The sequence below is a fragment of the Alligator sinensis genome, unplaced genomic scaffold, assembly GCF_000455745.1.
Source record: "Alligator sinensis unplaced genomic scaffold, ASM45574v1 scaffold696_1, whole genome shotgun sequence".
NCBI lineage: Eukaryota > Metazoa > Chordata > Crocodylia > Alligatoridae > Alligator > Alligator sinensis.
Genome location: NW_005843186.1, coordinates 163,357 through 177,277, shown reverse-complemented (window position 1 = coordinate 177,277; position 13,921 = coordinate 163,357). Strand labels below are relative to the sequence as shown.

The 13,921-nt window shown below is 42.7% G+C and overlaps 1 protein-coding gene across 9 annotated transcripts in view; it reads left to right on the top strand.

The window, feature by feature from the left end:
* The window catches only part of PPFIBP1 (PPFIA binding protein 1), a 183,965-nt gene that overhangs the window by 102,256 nt on the left and 67,788 nt on the right, over positions 1-13,921 (top strand). For all 9 annotated transcript variants that reach the window (XM_025194367.1, XM_025194369.1, XM_025194366.1 and 6 more), the window contains 3 exons: positions 2,634-2,720; positions 4,915-5,028; positions 5,862-5,993. In XM_025194367.1, the coding sequence (XP_025050152.1) occupies positions 2,634-2,720; positions 4,915-5,028; positions 5,862-5,993 (333 nt within the window). The remainder of the gene's footprint in view (positions 1-2,633; positions 2,721-4,914; positions 5,029-5,861; positions 5,994-13,921) is intronic.

Here is a 13,921-nt window from a genome sequence, read left to right as displayed (position 1 = left end):
GCATTCACGAGCTGTGCCTGCTACCTCGAGATATGTACAAAAAACATGTAAAGTTATGTCTGGCTTAATCGCTGATTCTCCGAATCAGAATCAAATCTTCGTATTCAGATTTGGCTGAATCGAATTGGGACAGTGATCTGAATCAACTAATCAAATCACTGTCCTCTGAATTGAGCCGAACCCGAATTGAATATGGCCCTTTTCATGCACCCGTAGTAATAGTTCTATGAGCCTTCTCCCTTAAATATTAAGAATCAACACAAGAACTGGTTTTCTGTTGACTGCATTCAGTTTTGGATCAGGTTCTCTAAATTTTCCAAATGCTTTATGTGATGATGGGAAGAATGTTTGCTTCATAAAGTACTTTGGGATTACTTTGAGGATGACCAAAGCTAAATTTTGCTCTCAGTTTTGGATAGTTCGTTTTTCTTTCACAATCGTTACAGTAGATTGGTCTGTCATATAGCTCATTTTCCTGCTGTGTTTGCAGTTTCATCGCAACACATTTAATCTTTTTTTTCCCCGCCTTGGTCTGAGAGGCCAGAAACAGACGTCACCTTTTTGCCATCATAACATTTTTATTGTGCTACAAAGGCCAAGCAACAGATATCCATGCACTTTGTCATGGCACAAATGCCCAAACTTGTGACCACACCAATAGGTAGTTAACATTTGTGCTGTTTTTTTTTTTTTTCCAGTAGACATCTGTTTGCTTTATGGTGGGAGAGTTCAAGCACCCCTGAGCTACCCACACTCTCTGGTCTACCTGCCAGGTGCTCCCATGCTTTTGAGGGCCTAACCCTGTGTGGTCCATGAATTCTCCCGCAGGGGTATTATGACTGGGCCCCTGCAGCTGTGGGATTGCCTGCCCTGGTTTCCCCTCTGGGAGGGGATTCCCCAGGCAGATGTATTGTGCTGCCATGCCCCAATTTGTGGGGTGTGCCTCTGCAATTGAGGGAACCCTGAGGACATTTATAATTCCCACCATAAACTTTTAGTTTAACCTTGCAAACTCTGCCATTCAGCAGCAACTGACAGAGGTGGTCTTGAAACAATTGGTGGCAAACAGAACCATTGATAACTCTCTTCAGTTGACCTCCATGTCTCCAAGATTATGGATTCCCTCCTTTGCAGAGCTACACTCCAAGTCAGTTTCCTCATTTGTGGTTGTCCTGCAGTATTGGCCCTTTGAAGCCCCAGAAGCGGCAGGGGCCCAACCCTGTGGGACAGTGGGAAATGTCTGTGTTGCCCAGTTAAGTTGATCATCTGTGCTAGGACACATCCTGGCACAACTGATCCTGCTCTAAGGACGATGTCTGTTTATAGCCGGACAGAAGTAGCTTAAAGGGGCGTGTTTAGATTGCATAGGTTTGATAAGGCATAGTAGAATGCATCTGACAAGTAGGGGTATATTTTATTTGTTGTTTTTTTGTTTGTTTTACCATACAATACATTGTTCAGAAATGGAGAGACTACACAAAAGAAACAAATAATTTATCTAAAACATTTTTCCCCATACGGTGAAGTTTTTTGTTTTGTTGGGGTATTCTTCTCTTTGTAGGTATGCCTTAGCATGGTACTGTGAGTAGGGTTCTACCTAAATTGTGCTGGAAGTGCACTGTGCAGCAGCTCCTTTAATCTTGTTTTAAATATGCCGCTATTTTTGCCTCCTGCTGCTGATTGGTGGAGGGGCCCTGGTGGCCCTGCCACTTGCTGATTAGGCAGGAGGCAAAAACAGTGGCATATTTAAAACCACAGTTTTTGCCTCCCAACCAATCAGAAGAATGGCTGAGGCCCCTCCACCAATCAGCAGCAGGTGGGGGTGCACAGCAAAAAAAACAAGGATAAAGGAGCCACTGCACAGTGTGCTTCCAGTATGATTTAGGTAGATCCCTACCCATGAAGCATGCAGGCTTAAAAATGCCTTATGTGCAGTAAACAAATTTGAGGAATTTAGTTACAGAAGACCAATTTCAACCTTCACTTCTTTTAATTCCGTCCTAGTATTTTCTTGTCCTGATCTGTGACGTTCTTTCCTTGTTTGTTTCTTTATATGGTAACCCTCATTGTGACTGGCAAGTGTTAGAGCAAAATCTGTTTTTTAACTGTGCAAATTAACACAGCTATGTAATTTTGTTTCTAATAAATATATGGGCAAGTGTATACCTAGGTATTCTTAAAGGTTGCCTAATGAAATGAACCTCAAAGATGAGTAAATATAAGGTTCTTTCATATTGCTACAGAAATGTAGAGCCTATGTATTTGCTATTTTTTTTTCCTTTTTTCATTAATATATTTCCCCATACGTCATTAAAATGCCCATGTATCCCCAGGGGGCCAAATGTTCTGTCATAACTTGAAATCAATGGATTTTCACCAACAACAACAAAAATTTGAATCAGTGCAGCCAGATTCTCAGATGATGCAAGTCAGCCTAGTTCCTCTGACTTCACTTTACCTCAGTTTACTGAGCTGAGCACCTAGCCCATAACTATTATATTTTAGCTGTCTTTCTTGTGGTGACTAGTAATATTGTATTTAGCTAGAGATCCTGGGGCACAGTTTTTTAAAATTATGTCAGCAAACAATGCTAACTACAATAGGAGATAAACTTGATGTTCTCTTTTTTTCAGACTAATGGACATATATCTGGTAATGGTGATGTATATCAAGAAAGGCTAGCACGGTTGGAAAATGATAAGGAATCTCTTGTTTTGCAAGTAAGCATTCTCTTGTTTACAGGTTGGTTGCTTTAAATGGTTAAAGAATTGATTATTTGCTTGGAGTCGTACCATCTTGGCTTGTGGTCGTAGAGCTTGTTTATTGAGAAAGTTGAACTAGGTTAACATAGTGTGACTTTAAATTTCAGTAAGATTGAGTGTCCTCTCCATGTGTAGACAAGCCTATATTTAATTGTTACCTGACCTTATCCATGAGGCCACTATGTTTCTTTCATATTCCTTAAGAACCTCTTCTTTATTGACTACTAAAACATTACATAAGTGGGCCCTATTTGCTTATCTATACTGTAATGCTAGCTCAAGGATTGGGAGCAGTCTGGCCCATGGAGTACCAGTGATTTATTCCGCATAATCTTCATGATGATTAATGGTCTTCCATTCCTTAACCTCCCCTTTGTTTCTATTATCCTCATATGATACATCTGTCAGAAAATTGTCAGCTCTTCAGAGTGGACATCATGGTCATATATATAGACATTCAGTTTCTCCTGGGAGAGTTGCTGCTCTCCTAGGAGAAACCACAAGTGTACAGAAGATGTTTGCGACTTTTCTTCCAGGACAAAAACCACTCTGGAAGAAAAATAACCCAGGAACAGTCAGGTTTAAATGGCTCCCAGGAGAGTTTCTCCTGGGAAAGCAGATGATGTCTGAGAGAAGCCACAACAGTCATTCAGCATCCCAGAGTGCTTTGCTCCTGGCTCCTCCGCCATGGAACACAGTGTGTCGTTTGGGCTGGACTCTACTGCTCCAGCTGAGGAGGAATCAAAACATACCCCCTTCATGATTTCCCACATTGTACTGTAGGTAGACACTGGTTGATCCTGAGCCATCTGGATCAGCTAATTAGGACTTCTCTGTACATTTCTGTCTCTAGACAGACTGAGGGAGACACCAGAGCACTCGGAGATGTGTGCACAAGAGGCCCCTGGCTGTGCCACATCAATTGTTAGCTTTGCTCCTCAGGGGCTTAACCTTCAAATGTCTGTTCAGACACCTCCAGGTAATATTTTTACTAGAAAAGCAAACCTGGAAGAATTGCCCCAGATTATTTGAACATGTGTACACAACCCATATTGACCTTGCTTATGGTGGGATGCGTGAGGCATAATTATGGGCTTTCTATTATTTATTTAGTTTACAAGCATAGAAAATTAGGGTTGGAAGAGACCTCAGGAGGTCATCTAGTTCAACCCCCTGCTTGAGCAAGACTGCTCCCCGTTCCCAAGTATATCATCCTAGCCAGGGCTTTGTCTAGCTAGGTTTTAAAAACCTCCGAGAATGAAGATTCCACAACTTCTCTGGGTAACCTGTTCCAGTGCTTTACTACTCTTCTAGTGAGAGAGAGTTTTTCCTAATATCCAACCTAAACTTCCCTTGCTGTAACTTGAGACCATTGCTCCTTGTTGTGTCATCTGGCACCACTGCAAACAGTCTAACTCCATCCTCTTTGTAACCCCAGTTTAGGTAGTTGAAGGCTGCTATTAAATCCCACCCCCCCCAGTCTTCTCTTCTCCAGACTAAATAAGCCCAGTTCCCTCAGCCTCTCCTCAGAAGTCATGTGCCTGAACCCCCTAGCCATTTTTTGTCCTCTGCGGGACTCTCTCCTATTTGTCTACGTCCTTTCTGTAGTGGGGAGCCCAAAATTGGACATAGTACTCCAGATGTGGCCTCTCCCATGCTGAATAGAGGGGTATAACCACTTTTCTTGATGTGCTGACAGCACTCCTGCTAATGCAGCCAAGTGTGCCATTAACCTTCTTTGCAACAAGGGCACTCTTTTGGTTCATAACTAAGCCTTATTTGATACTGATGCAATGGGAGTACCTGATTCTCAAAGTTCTTTCATGCAGCTTTCCGGACAATATTATAAAGCGAGAACTTAGTCACTGTGCACATCTAAGATCCCACTGCTATTGAAATTACTATTTCAGAAGAGGAGTTCAATCCTAGCTAAATTACAAGCTTTGGGCAAGGGGAACTTGCCTACCAAAAATTGTTCTGAAATTATAGTGGGCAAATGTAGAAATTGTCTACATTTCCATGCTGTGGACTGCTCTTGTTGTAATTGAACTGTGGATGAGAGCCCCATGTTGTTTATATGCGAGCCTTCAGGTCCATAGGAATGATGTAAGTTTGCAGTAGTTATGTATGTCCATATGTCACTACTGTACAGGTAAGCGTGCTTACTGATCAAGTGGAGGCTCAGGGAGAAAAGATTCGAGATTTGGAGTTCTGTCTAGAGGAACACAGGGAGAAGCTGAATGCTACAGAAGAGATGCTACAACAGGTATTGTGAGGAAGCAAGAGCAATTGCATTTCTTTCTGCTTATTAGATGTGTTGTGGTACTAAATTGTATAGTTTGGTCTGCTTTAGTTAGACTGGTATAATTTAGTACAAGATCTTGAAATCTTCCGCATGGCACGGCAGTGGTAGCTCCTTTGTTTACCTTCCCACTTTATTTGTTAAAAATGCTCTAATTCTTAGTTACATCAGCCCTATTCTGCAGAACAGAATTTAGTAAAACTCTTACTGGAGTTCTGTTAATGACTTCCATGGGAGTTGAATTGAAGCCTTAGCTAGCTCTTTTGGGGCTCCTATTTATTATAAATGGCATGCTTTGCTGCTCTCTATTATGGGAATAGGCCTTTTGGATGGGGCATTCCGGGCCTGGCAGCGAGACAGCAAGAGCAATCCATAATCTTGGACACATCCAGGTGGATTTGAAGAGAGTCACCTATGGTTCTACTTGACATAAGTTGTTCCAAGATCATCTCTTTCAGTTGCTGCTGACTGGCAGAGTTTGCAAGACTAAACTAAAAGAGTTTGTTGGGAACTATGGATGTCCATTGTTCACAGCTTTTCCTGAGGGGTAGAATTGGGCCTTCCTGGTCATCCTTAGGTGACCCAGTATTACAGGTAGAGACTTCTGTCTGAGGTGTGAGAGGCTGGCTGGATTAAAGATTATTGAGTTGGTTGGGGTGAGTATCCTGGGTAAAGGATTTTCTTGATTTATTATCTAAAAGACTTCTTTCTGTTTCTGGGATCTACCTTTGTATTCTGCTAACATGTAATTTAAAAAAAAATGATGAATTATTCTGTTCCTCTTAATTCTGAATCAGGAGCTATTGAGCAGAACATCCCTTGAAACACAGAAACTGGATCTTACGGCAGAAATTTCCAATTTGAAGCTAAAGCTAACCTCTGTAGAGAAGGACAGATCAGACTATGAAGTTACATTCAGAGACACAGAGGTGAGTAAAGCAGTTGAATTGATCCTTTAAGCCTGCATGTGGCTTCATGTTTCCAAAAAACAAGCAGCAGGGCTTTTTTTTTTTTTTTTTTTTTACAGGTAATGGGAGGACTTAATCTTTAATGTTCACGTGTTTTCTTTTTAAGGAAAAAAAGTTCCTTTTGCTTGGGGAAACTCTCAGTTTTGGAAAGAGAACTTCCAAAGTCAGGTTCTAAGCACGTGGTTCTTAAGCTGAAAAGCTTGATGGTCCGATTCAGTGAGAGAGAGATGTGTATCATGTATAGTAGTATCTCGCTGAGAGTTCTTTGCTCTTTTAAAGAGCAGGATCAGGGAGAATTGCAGCCCTTGGCTCTGCTTTCTCTAGATCACTGGTCTGTTGCATAATAACTCCTGTGATCAGATGGTGCCAACATACACAGGTGGTAACAACTTTCTGGTAATTGCATAAGGTAAAGAAGAGAATGTTAGGCTCTGCTTTTTTTTATAAAAAGAAACTTGAGTTTTTGCTCCTTAAGATTGCAAAGAAAAATTCCGAATGTGAATTAATCTGCGGGAAGAAAGGGTAACAATAATGCCATTCAAGGAAGTAAGTCTCACTTAAATGTTGGGCTGATTCTTAAGGCTTTTTATGACCCTTGCAGTAGTTGGTGTTGTGAAGTGTAGCTCCTTTATTCTAATATAAACATATCTGGAGCTGTGAACAGAGTTTACATCAAGTTCTATTACCTTATCCCCTCCAGTCTGATCCCAGTTATCTGAATGATTATTACTGCCTTAACAACAACTTACCAGCTCAGACAAGCATCAGACACACCACTGTTGTAGAAATAAGATTTGCCAGGTGGCAAACATAGATGGAATTCTTCAAGATAGCTTCAGTGCTGTAGAGGCTTAGCCAAATTGTAACTAGCTGTTATTTTGGACTCCCAGACAGAAACATTTTTTTAATTCAACGAAGTGATGGTAAAATGTGAAATCCATTACCTAATGAAAAAGCATAACACCATAAGATAAGCTCTGATCCTTACAGCATCACACCCTCACTGAGCAGTTTAAGCTATGGGTTAAAATGTAAGCATCAACAGCAAATGCGAATTCCATTACGTGTCTGCCTCTAAGCATCACTTGGTCTCTTAAATGAAGGTTTTCCAAAACCAATAACAAAATCAATTATTTAGTAGTCTCGTCATCTCTTTATGTGATTGTAGTCTTCCCAATATTTGCTGTTATCCCATCTTTCATTGTGCTACAGTCACGCCATGACACAATAGCTGAACTCAGGCAACAGATGAATAAAGTGGAGGTGGAACTAGTGCTGTTTCAGGAAAATAGGTTACAGTATAGGGATCAAGAGGTGATTTTTGCACATCATTAACTCTAATTGTAGGCTCTGTGCATAAAGCTTTCCTGCATGGTAGCTGTCAATAACCTGATTTTTTTTTTTTTTTTTTTTAAATGTCTCCAAATATACCTAATATGTTTTTATGACAATAAAGTTACTTAGATTGCATTTAAATGCAATCTTATTAATTGCAGTAACTAAGACTACAACAGTTTTACTTATAAGACCTTTTTTACCAGAACTAATAAACTATTACTAAAATATTCTTTCCTTTAAGAAAAAAAGAAAAGGCAGTGTAGAACTACTGCTGAGTTAATAAAACGTTTTTATTTCATGATCCACCTGTTCCTGGTCATAAAGTTTGAGCCCATATTCTGAAAGATATTCAGATGTCTGACTCTCACTGAAATCAATATGATATTCAAAAGATCAGTGCTGGCCTAATTCATTCATTAATTAATGATTGGCTAATTGTAGTGAGAGCAGAGTTTCGCCAACGTTGAAAGCTTTTGAGAAATCCTATCCTAAAACTTTTTGTGCTGTAACTATTCATGTGCAAACACATAGCAAAACCAGGTAAACATGGTGGAGAGAATATGTGAATGTGGAGAAGAAAAAAAGCCACAGATGATACAAAGTCCATGGATACAGGAACAGGGCAATCATTGGTAGGAAGTGAGGCCCCCAGTTGTCTATCCTATTGCTTATTTTGAAGCGGTGTTGCCAGATCTTAAATATTACATTATCATATTGGAAGCTCAAAATTATTGTATTTGCTGAAAAACTATCATACACTGGAAAATATGCAAATGGTTATGCAAATAAGCCTTCGTATTTACTTTACTTTATATTGCTCACTGTATTTGCCAGATAGTAAGTGAGAACTGAGTTGTCAGTTAAAGTATTTCTTTATTTTAGGCAAGCAGTCATAAGAAAGTGCTGACAGCAAGCCCAAAAATCAGTTAAAACTCCTTGAGAATGACTTGGGTTTTTGCATATATTGCATCATTTAGCTGCCTCAAAAATTGTTGTACATTTTGAGCACTTTTACTGTTACTGATTATACATCATACAAGGATTGAGTTTATTGTACACCTGGCAACACTGCTTTGAAGAAGTAGAGCATCTTAATTTCTGTCCCATTAAGAGAACAATTGGCTGCTGCAGTTATTACCAAATGTCTAACATATAAACTCCTAAAACCAACTGGGTGTGGGGAGGAGGTATCTAGCTTATCCTTTTGTAGATTGCAGCCTGGATATATAAACCAATATTATTTTCTAATAGTTGAAGAGAAATGGTAATTCTTTTGGCTAAAAATCATGTTATTATCTGTCTCATGGTAAAAGAGTTGTCTCGGAATAATGAAACATTTTATTCTTAAATCTTTTTAAATCTGGCTCTATTAGAACTATGATAAAAACAGAGCAAGGAATTTTTTGGTGGTCAGTTAATGGATTTAAATAAAATTCCCATTATTGAGAGTGTTATTTCTGTGAGACCCATTGTGTGTAGGGCATCTTTGTTTGTCAATTTTGTATCAATAGAATTCAATACAAATCATATGCTTCCAAGTGTGATTTTTTTTTTTTTTTTTAAATCACAGTTTAATTTCTTGATTGCTGTTAATTTGAAAAAACGAGCTTCAACAAAACATTGTTGGCTGTTCTCAAAATACAGACTGAATTAAATCCCACACAAGCATACAGTTTTCCAGTTTTTACTTAAATATATTACTTCTCCTTGCCCCCATTTGGAAGCTGTTTTCTCATATTCATGAATCTCCTTCTTTCTGTCTGTGGATACCTCCTTTAAATTATGTGTAGACTTTATTTCCACAATTAAGGGCATTTTTACACATGTACATGTCACAGCGCTGGGTGCTTTGAAAAGCATTCGGTGCTGCACATCAGTTTGGAGAAAATAGCGGCAGCGCACTTTTGCACTAAAACAGCTTGGAGGTGCTTTAGTTCAACCGCACCACCCCCATTTTCTGCACGCTGATGCACGTTTCGCCACTTATACAACTGCATGCTGCACAGCGCAGTTTCCCTCAGCTTGCTTGTGGAGCAGGCGAAGCAGCGGGTCTCCAGTGCATCACTGGAAAAAATATATATGTATAAATGTGCTAAACTTCTACAACTTCTGTTGTTTGTGTGTGTGTGTGTGTGTGTGTGTGTGTGTGTGATATATCTTTATTGGGTCCACTGAATAATTGAGAGTGATGTTAGACAAGTGTTTGGACACAAAGCACCCTTCTTCAGTCTGGGAAGGAAGCAGAGGCAACCTAAACTAGGTCAAAGGATCCCAGAAAGATAAGCATCCAAATGTTTCTTGAATGAGTCCAGAGTAGGTGCCTGCACCACTTTTGGAGGGAATCTATTCCAGGCCCTGGGGGCTCGGACAGTAAAGAAGTTTTTCCTTATGTCCTGCCTAAAATGGTCATGGAGGAGTTTATGACCATTGGTCCTTGTTATCCCTTGGGGCGCTCTGGTGAACAGACATTTCCCCCAGATCCTGATGCATACCCCCTATGTACTTACAGGCAGCCACCAGGTAACCCCTGAGCCTGCGCTTTTCCAGGCTGAAGAGTCCCATGGCTCTCAGCCTCTCATCATAAGGCCTATTCTCTTGCCCTCTGATCATGCATGTGACTCTCCTCTGGACGCTCTCAAGCTTCTTGACATCCTTCTTGAATTGTAGAGCCCAGAATTGGATGCAGTACTCGAGCTGTGGCCTCACTAAGGCCGAGTACAGCAGAAGGATGACATCCTGAGATTTACTTGAGAAGCATCTATGGATGCAAGCCAGAGTTCTGTTCACTTTACCAGCTGTGACATACCATTGGTGGCTAATGTGGTCAATCATGACCCCCAAGTCTCTTTCAGCTGTGGTGCTAGTGAGCGTGGCACAGCCAAGCCTATAAGAATGCTGTGGGTTTTTTTCCCCCTTGAGGTGGAGTATCTTGCATTTTTCGGTATTGAACATCATCAGGTTTATATCCACCCACTTACTAAGCTTATCTAAGTCGGCCTGGATCCCTAGCCTGTCCTCAGGTGTGGACGCTATGCCCTATAGTTCAGTATCATTGGCGAACTTGGCCAGTCTGCTTCTCACACCAATGGCCACGTTGTTGAGAAAGATATTAAGGAGAATCGGTCCAAGGGCAGAGCCTTGGGGGACACAGCTAGTCATGGGGCGCCATAATGTTTTGCATCCATCGACTATTACTCTCTGGGTCTGACCTCGGATCCAATTTTCCAGCCATTGGACTGCGGTGTAGCCAAGGCCACAGTTGACCAGTTTTTCCATGGGGAAAAAGGAGACACCAGATCAAAGGCTTGTTTAAAGTCTAGCTATATGATGTCAATCTCTTCTCCCTTGTCCAGGTGATATGTCACTTGGTCATAGAAGATGAGATTGGTCAGGCAAGACCTACCCGCGACAAACCCATGCTGGCTGTCCCTCAGGATGTTGCCATCAGCCAGCTTATCACGGAGGATCTCTTTGATAATTTTCTCCAGAATCTTACCAGGGATTGAGGTCAAGCTGATTGGCCTGTAATTCCCAGGATCTACTTTCTGCCCTTTCTTGAAGATGGCCTTCACATTGGCCTTCTTCCAGTCTTCAGGTACTTCACCTGAGTGCCATGAGTTTTTAAATATTTTTGCCAGTGGTTGAGCTATGACACCTGCCAGCTCTGTGAGTACTCTAGGGTGTAATCTGGCAGGACCAGCCAACTTGAAGAGGTCCATCCTCTTGAGGTGTTCCTTTGCAAGGTCTACACTGATGCTGGGTATAAGTACACCCTCACTCTGGTTGTCCTGCATCATGCTAGGCAGGGCGGTCCCTTTGGGCTGATGAAAGACTGATGCAAAGTACCCATTAAGCAGGTTGGCTTTTTCCTGGGTGTCGGTTATGAGCTTCTCTGCTGAATTTCAGAGCGTAGGATTAGTTTTGCTTCTGCATGTCTCCTTTCTGCTGTGACTCCTTTGTGGATATTATGCTGGATATTAGACCCTGCTGCAGGCCTTGAGCACAGGAAGTATGCCAGCAGCAATCCCACAGTTTCCTGACTTCTAGCCCCTCTGCAACACACTTTGCATGGGGATCTGGGAGACTTCTTAGGGAGAGAGAGCCATGTTAAGTCTAAAGTCAGGCAGAAGGCAGGATAGATTTGTACATCAGAGATGCATAAGTTTTCATAAGAATTAGCTGACTTCATCAGATGATTTGTAGGACCAGACTTAAGAAAAAAGCATGCTCAGGTGCAGAGCTGACCCGAGCAGGGTGCAGGGCCCTGTCCCCACTCTGATCTGGGCCCTGGACCCGAAGAAGCTGCTGCCGATATCGGGAGGAGGGGTGGTAGCTCTGGCAGGCCAGTAGGGGGTACTCCTGCATTGAGCCACCCACCTCACAGCGCCCGACCACCTTCCAGGCTCCAAGTGCCTCCCTGGGGGTGCCTCATGTCTGGCCGATCCCCTTCCTGGAGCACACCCGCTAGCCTGGGGGTAAACACTGCCACCACCCAGGGATGGGCTTGATTCTGGCTCTGCGCACCCTGGGAAACACAGGCCTAGTAGCCCTCGAGGGTACTTGATTCACTTCAAGAACTTGGGATGCTTCCCTCAGTCGGAAGCACCTGTAGTGGTCTCCCTTAGTCAGACGAACCAAGGGGATCCCAAGGCATAATCTAGACCCATGCCCACGCTAGGTACAAAGGAGAACTTTATTGGTTACAAGGGTAGGGTTGCAATAGGGTACAGGGTAGAGCAATATCAGAGAAATCCCATAGAGCAAACTGGCATGGCTGGGTAGCCTTTGATCATGCATCTGAGTTAGTGCAAACTATATATCTAGTTAGATCTCAGGTAGCTTACTCACAGGTATCATCCAGAGGCAGGCAGTTCCTTGATCATGAGTTTTGAGAGAGAGCAAGTTTCAGATGTTCCAGCTCTTTTCTCTCTCTTTTCTCTCTCTTTTCTCTCTCTCTCATGGCTGCTGCCTCCTCTTCCTGGGCAGTCCTTAACTTATTATAGCCCTTATGACCTCATTTACCTGGTCCAATGGAAGCCAGCACCTGTTGGCTGTCAGCCAACCAATTGGAAATGCATCACTAGTTGCTGGGCAAACTGGCAGTTCTTAGCTCCCCAGGGAGCCCAAGCCCCTCACCCAGGTATGTGATGACAGTCGCATAGGCAGAGGGAGCAGGTTTTCCCCCCTCCCTCAGGAATGTATCCAGCTCAGGTTACCTAAAGAGAGAGGGTAAGGTGTGTACTCTCTGCAGGGCCCATCTTGACCAAATTGTCACAGAGCAGAGTTTTTGGGGTGAAACAGAGGTGGCCTTCTGCCACAGTAGCGCGTGGCTGGATGTGGAGCTGCTGTTCCGCCTGGCTCTATGCTGCTGCTGCTCCACCCTGCTCCATAGGGCCCCCCAAAGCGTGGGGCCTGCGGTGGTCACCCCAATACAGCCCCCCACTAGGGGCGGCCCTTGCTCAGGTGCTTGTACACATAATGAAAACTTATCTTTGTGTGGCTTAATGGTGTCACACATTACATGTACACAAGTTTGCAGGGTTTTAAATGAGTTTGCATTGCTGAAAACTGAACTACATCCCAGTGCAGTTTAGTTTGCAACATTACAACTTGAAATGTGGCAGCTATTTGTCAGTTCTCCCCTTGGCCATGGGAGGCGGGCAGGCTCTGCAGGAAAAAAAGGATTGGGCCTCTCACTGCTCCTGCCTTCAGCAGGCTCCTGCAGCTGGCAGGATGCCTGGTGCCAACCGGGAGTGGGCTGGCTTGCTCCTAGGGCAGGGTGGAGAGGCAGCAGGAGGGTGGTGTGCTGGTGACCAGAGAAGGAGGTGGGGATGATGCATGGGGTGTGGGGCCACCCGGGCAGGCTGCTAGGTTCCCCAAGCCCAGGAAGGAGACCGTAAGGTCAACTCTAAATATCAGCTTCAATGTACATTAAGTGACTTGTCAGTATCCAACAGGGAGTAAATGACAGATTTGAATCTGAGCACCTGTCCACAGTAGTGACCACACCACCCTCCTTTTTTTCTGCTGCTAACACAACAATAATTACTGTCCTCAATGCTAATAGCAAATCACTGTGTAGTGCAGATGAGGGGAGCAGAACTAACGAGTGCAAAACCCCAGGATTGTAGCTCGCCCTGTATAAGGCAAATGACAGCAAAGAGAGAGAGAGTTGCTTACGCTCATTTCATCCTTCTGTGTTCAGAGATGTGATCTGGCCCTTGGCTGGTGATGGCAGGTCTTATATAAACGTAGTGGACTTTTGACAAAGTTGCCAACCGAATAAAGCTTGCAGCTTGCCAGTAACAAAAAATGTTCTTGATATCCAGACTTTTTTTGCTGACGCATGCTTTTACTGATGTTTTACATAATGTAAATATAACTCTTCTGCCAGGCCCTGCCCTGTTGCCAGGTCCCAGTTAGAAGGGCTGAATTTAACATCAACCACAGTCTAAAAAAAGGTAACAAAATTTTGGTTGTCAGTAAAAAGTTTTCAATAATAAAAATTCTTGGGTTGCAACCCTGTTTGACTGCAGTGATGGTTTTAAGCT